The sequence below is a fragment of the Zea mays genome, chromosome 10 (assembly GCF_902167145.1).
Source record: "Zea mays cultivar B73 chromosome 10, Zm-B73-REFERENCE-NAM-5.0, whole genome shotgun sequence".
In the NCBI taxonomy this organism is placed as follows: domain Eukaryota; kingdom Viridiplantae; phylum Streptophyta; class Magnoliopsida; order Poales; family Poaceae; genus Zea; species Zea mays.
In genome coordinates this window covers 131,402,227-131,410,632 of record NC_050105.1, presented here as the reverse complement: position 1 = coordinate 131,410,632, position 8,406 = coordinate 131,402,227, and the positions used below count along the sequence as shown (strand labels likewise).

Sequence of the window (8,406 nt, the reverse complement as noted above, 5' to 3'; positions counted from 1 at the left end):
GATTTGGTAGGGTGAGGTTTACAAAATTTAAATTGGTGGATTATATAGTGATATAAAAAGGACCAAAATAAAAAAAAACTCTGGTGTGGTCCGATCAGCACGGCCCAAATCAAATTAAAGATTCAACCCGACGCGAGGCCACTGTAGAGTGTAGAGTCGAGCAGGCTCGGCGCGTTCCGCAAGCAAATTCATGCCAACTGCCAACTCGAATCCAGCCGCCCCGAGACCTCAGACCTGGAACACGAAAAAGCCCAACAAAGCAAGGCACCCACGCGCGCTGCGCGCGCAGACAGATACAGAGCGAGCACGGCACGCCATGTCGGAATCCCCGCGCGTAGCCGGTGCACTGGGCGGACCCAGTCCTGGAGCACCATGCCTACCAACGGGCCAACCAGACCAGACGCTAGTGCTGGCGCCAGCTGGTGCACGAGCGCCGAGCCCACTGTTGCTGGCGCGAGCAAACCCTAGGCGCGGGCGCCGACCGTCTCCTCTCTCTCTCCTACTATAACCACCTCTCCACCCACTAGAACCCCCCCTCTCGTCGAGAGAGTCGTCCCCCCGCGTGCTCTCCGCCTGCGGCCTCTGTATCCCGCAACCAAAAACTACCCCCAAAAAAAGAAGAAAACCCCAAATCCTCGAGATCTATCAGTATCGAGCGACTTACCAATCCGATTGCTAGGGTTTAGTTTCGAAAAAATCTGAAAAAAAATTCTGGTCGAGGGGAGGAGGCGATGTCGGCGCAAGTGGCGGTGGTGCCTAATGGGGGCCCGGGCGCTGTCCCCGCGGTGGTGTCGCCGGGAGCTGTCGGCGTGGCTCAGCCTCTCCCGACCACGTCGCTCTACGTGGGCGACCTGGAGGGGGCCGTCTCGGACTCGCAGCTGTACGAACTCTTCAGCCAGGCGGGGCAGGTGGTGTCGGTGCGCGTCTGCAGGGATGTCACCTCGCGCCGCTCGCTCGGATACGCCTACGTCAACTACAGCAATCCCTTGGATGGTATGGCTGCTAGCTTGCCATCTCCTCGTGGGGCTTCCTTTCTATCTTGTTGATTCAGGGTGGGAGGGTTCGTGGGTTCGTCGACATGTGGTCGTGTTGAATTGGAGTCTGATCAGATTGGGTTAGGTTTAGGTTTCATATGAAACAATAGTTCTTATGGCATCTGTAAACTGCATGTTAAAAGTGTTTCCTCAGTTGGTACTTGGTAGGTGGTGGATTGATTGTGTTTTTTTTATAATTTCGGTAATGTTGTTTGGTTCATTCTAGCAGACGTGGATGTGTTGCTTGGGATTTATTATAATTTTGGTTATCCTTCAGGATGATTCTCTCACCTGGCATTTTTGTATACGGTGAAGATATGTGCGGCTGGCCATTAGTTTTTTTAATATCCTAGAGCCTTGTGATAGTATACTCTGTAGTTTGGGGTTTAAAACTGCCTTTCTTAAAATTTATTATGTTTAAGGTAACTATGGACCCAGGTATGTTGCATGCTGGAAAAATTTATGCCTTTCTAATCTGATGGAATTTATTTTCTATATTGCTGGCCTTCATGTGTTTTCTTAACTGATTGCTAGATTGCATAGGCATAATAGGAATGTAACAGCCCCAAATACTTGACATGTTTGGTTCCTGTTTGAGCTCTGGCCTTGCTTTGCCCAGTTAGGAATCATGCAGAAGCACGTTACTTAGATGCAGGCAAGCTGTCCTCGGATTCTGTGCTGGTGAACTTTTTTGCTTGCCATTGTGGGCGGGCCTGGTGCAGCGGTAGAGCCTACCGTCTGTAACCGGAAGGTCCCGGGTTCGAGCCCCAGCCTCTGCATATTATGCGGGTAAGGCTTGGCGCTTAAAGATACCCTTCCCCACACCCCGCACAGTGCGGGAAGCCTACGGCACTGGGTACGCCCTTTTTTTTATTGTGGATAATGTTTTGGCTTGGCTGGATTGGCAAGGCAAGGCTCACTTGTGCGGTTGAGGTTAAGCAAAACTAGTCAGGCAATCGAAAACGCTCTAAAGTTAAACCTGTCTATGTCCCTAATCTTAGATAAGACGAGGATCACTCTTTAAATTCTGAGGATTTAATTCAAATTTGACAATGCTATCCTAAGCCCTTAAGTGTATAAGGTGCAGCTTAGTGGAAAAATGGGCCTAAAGGAAGACAATGGGTTAACTATACTAAATATATGGTTGACAGTGGAGTTACTGTTTAGTTTCGGTGTCTCACCTCGCTGTATCGTACACCATAAAGCTTGTTTGTGTCATTTACTATTGTAATTTGCCTATTAGTTCCTCATATCTTAGCGTAAAAACGAAATTGCCATAGCTGATTAATGATTCCATTTTACAGCTGCGAGAGCATTGGAAGTGCTGAACTTTGCTGCTCTTAACAACAAGCCTATCCGGGTGATGTATTCAAACCGTGATCCAAGCAGCCGCAGGAGTGGATCTGCTAACATTTTCATAAAAGTACTTAATCATCTGGCAGTTTCTATACTTTACATTGTCATCCAAGAATAATCAGATTGTTCTATGACTTATTATTTTGTCTTTTCTCCAGAATCTTGACAAGACAATAGACAATAAAACCCTTCATGAGACCTTTTCTTCATTTGGTACCATTCTCTCGTGTAAGGTAGCTGTGGATGAAGCAGGCCAATCCAAAGGCTTTGGTTTTGTTCAGTATGACAAAGAAGAAGCTGCGCAGAACGCTATAAAAAGTCTTAACGGGATGCTTATAAATGATAAGCCTGTTTTTGTTGGACCTTTTGTTCGCAAGCAAGAAAGAGATCATTCTTTTGACAAGACAAAATTTAACAATGTCTTTGTGAAAAATTTGTCTGAGTCTACCACAAAGGAAGATTTACTCAAAATCTTTGGTGAATATGGGGATATTACAAGTGCTGTTGTGATGATTGGTATGGATGGTAAATCAAGGTGTTTTGGTTTCATCAATTTTGAGAATCCAGATGCAGCTTCCCATGCTGTTCAGGAACTTAATGGTAAGAAGATAAATGACAAAGAGTGGTATGTTGGAAGAGCTCAGAAGAAGTCAGAAAGAGAGATGGAACTAAAAAGGAGATTTGAGCAAAGCTTGAAAGATGCTGCTGACAAATATCAAGGACTGAACTTATACCTCAAGAACTTGGATGATAGCATTGGAGATGATCAACTTTGTGAATTGTTCTCTAACTTTGGCAAAATTACTTCGTACAAGGTGATTTGATCAACTTTTATGCTTTGCAATCATAACTGTTTCCCTTTTTGTTTTACCTCAGTCTTTTGATGGTATGTGCTGGCTAACTATATTTGTGAAATAGGTGATGCGTGACCAAAATGGTCTTAGCAAAGGCTCTGGATTTGTTGCTTTCTCAACTCGTGAGGAAGCATCTCAGGCTGTAAGCTCACTTCCTGGATTTTGAAATGTCTATTTTATGTGACATGTGGTTGACATGTTTTCTTTCTTTTCTTTATAGTTAACTGAAATGAATGGCAAAATGATATCTGGAAAACCATTGTATGTTGCATTTGCACAGCGCAAAGAAGATAGAAAAGCGATGTTGCAGGTAACTGTTCTCAAACCAGTTGAATTTGTGTAATGCATTTATGCTAATTCAAATGTGAAAATAGACACAAGTGTTTACTACACAGTTATGTTGTTCGTCAGAACCTAGTACTCTTTTTGGTTGTACCGATCTGGTTGGTCGCCCCCAGTTGGTCTCCATGAATAATCCTGTCTTTGCTAGATGATAATCGTCAGTTGCCTTGCATACCTGAATCAGGTGATGCCTCTAGTCGGATATCTCTACTTCCTGCTTGTTTGTCGTCCTGGTGTTCTGGTTGTCTGTCGCAGACATGAGACTTGGTGTATTTCTATTATGCTTATGCATAATAATAGAAATGGGGGGTTTCCCTCTTATCCAAAAAAACACCAAAGAAATATTGACCTTATAAGGAATCACCTCTATTTTTATAATAATAGGTGTCCTTTGCCTATTTTAACTTCAAGATGTAATATCTCTAGGTCTTTCCACCTTAATATGTGTTCTAGAACCTTTTGAAATAGAGTTCAGAATCTAAACATTTTGTTTGGGCTAAAGGGGCATACTAGTGTGCATGGGGCATGTCAGGCCTCCTATTGTTGTTATAATGGTCTCTACTTTTGTACTAAACTTGATAAATGACCTGTTCTTGTGTAATATGCTAAAATTTCAACAACATTATTGCAGTTTTGGTCTATCTATCACATTATTTTGCTGACATTTACTAATCTTATGTTACCCAGGCACAGTTTTCTCAGATGCGCCCTGCTGTACCAATGACACCCACTCTAGCCCCACGCCTTCCAATGTACTCTCCGATGGCTCCTCAGCAACTCTTCTATGGACAAGCGCCACCAGCTATGATGCCCCCTCAGGTACCTTGAGTGCTCTATTTTCTTTTATTTCCATCTTAACACTATCCTCATGAAATCCCTATCTAACAAACTTTTTAAAGTGCAATGCTGTGTGGGTGGTCTTTCCCCTGCCGGTCAATTTTTTTTATCTACAATCTTTGACACGAGAATATTCCCCTAAAAAGACATTTAACATGTGAATCAGCAAGAATGCAAGATCCCATCTTTTGTCAAGATTAACCAGCACTGTATTTGCAGCCTTGGTTAAGAATATCTAATTTTCTATCATATTCTGTATGCTTAAACATGCATAAGAGGCTTGTTGCACATAGGCCTTCAGTTGGTTAGCAACATGTGTCTTATGTTCATTATTTTTTTCCTTGTATGAGGACAATATGTTGTTGGCAGTTAGTAGTAATCAGGTGCTTTGTTCTTTCTTATCTTCTCGTTGTTGTAGTGATGCGATGTTTGCTCTTTTATGGCCTATTTTATTGATCCTGGTTTTGAATGCAAGAAACAATTTGTAAATCTTATTCATCTGGCAACCAGTTTGTAATGGTAGTCCTCTCTGTTCATGTTGCGTGAGACATTTTAATTATGTTGGCTAATGTGCTGAATGGATATTGATGGTATGTGCACTTCCTTCCAGCCAGGATTTGCTTTCCAGCAACAGCTTGTTCCAGGCATGAGGCCTGGGGGTCCTCATATGCCAAACTATTATGTTCCGGTTGTCCAACAGGGCCAACAGGGTCCACGCCCAGGTATTAGGCGTGGAGCTGGAGCCCAGGGCCAGCAACCTGTGCCACCATTTCAGCAGCAGGTATTTTCCCATCAAATTTCCACAGTTAATAGTGATTTTGGGTGGTTAGGGTGCTACTTTCAGTGGAAAATGGTTAACATGGCAGGAAATGTGATTCACTTAGATTGTTGGCCAGTTATGGTCCAGTCCTTCGTTGTGCTCAGTTTCCACCATGCTTCCTTTCTCTCCGCACACCACCTTTGTGGTGTCTTGTGGATGGGACAGTTTTGGCTTTTGATCCATGGGGGAAAGTGAAAGTGAAGTGATGTATCTTGTCATGATTCTCAGATTCTTCCGCGAGGACGGATGTACCGTTACCCAACTGGTCGCAACATGCCTGAAGCTCCAGCGATGCCAGGGGTTGCTGGAGGTATGATTCAGGCATATGATATGGGAGGCTTCCCTGTGAGAGATGCTGCCTTATCACCGGCCGCTCAAATTGGGACTCTGACTTCTGCCCTTGCAAATGCTAATCCTGAGCAGCAAAGAACGGTATGTACCTGTTTAGTGTCAACTTCTACTGCATAGTCAGTAGTGTCTGGCACTAAGTTTCAGTTGATTTGGTTTATCATCCATTTTTACCTTAAAAATCAAGTTCACCTGGATCTGCATAGTCTTTCTGCTTCTGCTAATTGTTTTTTGTATGTTCAAAAACATTTACAGGTACTGCATTGGTACTTTTATCCTATAATATAAATTCTTTTTTCTTATCGTCATTTTTTTTTTCATCTAGATACTTGGTGAAAACCTATACCCACTGGTTGAGCAACTGGAACCAAACCAAGCTGCAAAGGTCACTGGAATGCTTTTGGAGATGGATCAGACCGAGGTCCTCCACCTGCTCGAGTCCCCTGATGCTCTCAAGTCCAAGGTTGCTGAGGCGATGGATGTTCTCCGCAATGTGGCCCACCAGCAAAACCCAAACCTCCCGACCAGTCAGCTTGCCGCATTATCACTGACCGAAGGCATTATGTCCTAACTTGAAGGCCATAACAAACTATCTTCAGTTTCCAACTCAGTGCGGGTGTTTCCAGAGGTTGTCTGGCACATGACAGTATTGTTCCTTCGATACTATGGTTGGACTTGTGAATGTTGTTTCCATACTGGATGTTAGGTTTTATATGCGCCCTACGGTGACCTGCCGTTAAGGCAAAGAACTTATTTGCAAGTCTGAGCACTATTTTGGGGGGTGGGGTGGGGGGTGCGTTGTTTTTATAACTGTCTTTTTTCCCCTAGTTGGAAGTTTTCTTACTCAATTGAATGAACGAGGGAACTTATTGCATACTATCAAATGTTTTGTGATATGGTGTTGAGTAATTATCAACACCTTGGATTTTAATCTCTGTTGGTTTGATGCTTGGCAATTTTTATCAACGGGACATCGTTCAGGAGAGCAGAGCTGCTTCCGCTGATACCTGCGGGGGTAAGTCTGTTGGTTCGATGCTTCGGTTGCATCCTTCGTAGCCTCCGACGCACGAAAGCTGCTCGGTTTGTGTTTAGGCTATCCGCAACTGTTACCTCTAAATTTTTCCCCTATATCACTTTTTCTCCTATTTCCCCTCCTATTTTTTCATCTCCCGCAGCGGTTCTTCCTAAATATTCCCTCTATACCCCACTACCACTATAAAATATCATTTTCTATACCAACTATCAATTTTTTATCTACTAACAATTACTCGTAGACCCACAACACAGTGTTTAGGGTGATGAACAGTGATACGCTAGATCTGGAGGAAGAGAGAAAGGGACTGACACGTAGGGGGCGCTGTAGGGGGCACCGTTGCGGCCATAGAGTGTCCCCTACAGCTGACATGCAAGGGGAGGGGGGCGGTAGCGTCGACCGCTGCAGTCAGTCTTAGGCTGTCTCCAACATAGGTTATGTCTCAATATTGCTTCTCACATTTCGTCGAACAGGTTGAGTACAACGAAAGGGAGCCGTGACCACGCCGTGGCGGTTAAGTGAGGTGGTGCCCAGTTCCTGCTCGAAGTCGCTGTTGTCCGCCAAGGACTGTATCGCCGCACCTGACGATGCTTTCCAGTGCCCGAGACCAAATCGAAGATGAGGAAGCCAGCGACGCGATTCGTACGGTGTTCTCCGCTTCGACCTACCTTCACCTGACGTTTGCTGATTAGGGCTGATAACGGGCTCTAAATTTTACTTTATAAGATTTAAGGATCGAATTAGAATAAAACTCTATTTTTATTTATTTTTAACTATAAATTATTTAGGGTCTTAACATTTTATAAAGAAGTATTTGGATTACGATTCATTACCCTCCCTATTGCTGACGGAGATCTTCGGCTAAGGACAGCTTCTGCTGAAGGACAGGTGGTGTCGGTCACAGGTGCCCCTGGTGCGAGTTTTTTTGGTATTTTAGTACTCGTTTTATTGGGCTTCTCCCTTCTAGTACTCACAATATTATCTTCTCTACAATAGTATTTCTATGCAATTTTATCCTTCCAAATAGTACTCTGATCCTTTCTCATTATTTCTGTTATTTTCCTTTTTTTCTTACCTGTTTACTGGACCATACTACCCTTCTCTGCCCTTGCTCGTGCATCCGTGGTCTCACCTCCTCCAGCCGAGTTCATCCGCCCTCTCGCCTCCCCCATTCCCATCACACCGACAGGGTCGTCGTCCGGCGGAGCAGTAAGCGTCGTCAACACGGCCCATAACGTCAAGGTTGCAGACGATAAAACTCCCGTGGTCTCCTTCCTCCTCTAGCCCTCACTGCTTACAGTATGAGAGACCTCACCCTGCCATAGGCGTGTGCGGGTGCTTACACAAAGAGCCCACCATGGTTACTTAGGTAGTGTTTGGATGGATGGATGAGGAAGGATGAAGAGGGATGGGGTGAGATCATTCTAACTTGACCCATGTTTGGTTTGAAGGTCCAGAGTCAGGGTCAAGGAATATTCTTCAAAAATAGTGGATGGGGCTATCCCTCAAAAAATAAGGGACGGGGTCAACCCAGGGTTGATCCCGTCCCATCCCTCGTTGACACCGAACCAAACACATGATTAGTGGTTGTGTAATCAGCACTAGCATTTCAATTCAAGGTTGCTCATATAGTGGCGGCTCCATTTTGGAGCTAGCAATTGGCCGGATGCTAATTCATTTGATTGAGTGCATAGAGTGTTCTACTGATTATGGTATTCCGGATGCTAATATTTTGTAATATGGATAATTATGTCGTACTTGACTACTTATTACTGTTTTTGA

The 8,406-nt window shown here is 44.2% G+C and overlaps 1 protein-coding gene across 1 annotated transcript; it reads left to right on the top strand.

The window, feature by feature from the left end:
* Window positions 1–336: 336 nt before the first annotated feature.
* LOC103641822 (polyadenylate-binding protein 2) lies at window positions 337–6,522 on the top strand. The gene is made up of 9 exons (XM_020546055.2): window positions 337–993; window positions 2,339–2,457; window positions 2,549–3,205; window positions 3,309–3,386; window positions 3,465–3,554; window positions 4,274–4,405; window positions 5,034–5,204; window positions 5,472–5,675; window positions 5,917–6,522. The coding sequence occupies exons 1-9, from the start codon at window positions 732–734 to the stop codon at window positions 6,160–6,162; spliced, it is 1,959 nt and encodes a 652-aa protein (XP_020401644.1). The 5' UTR covers window positions 337–731; the 3' UTR covers window positions 6,163–6,522.
* Window positions 6,523–8,406: the final 1,884 nt, after the last annotated feature.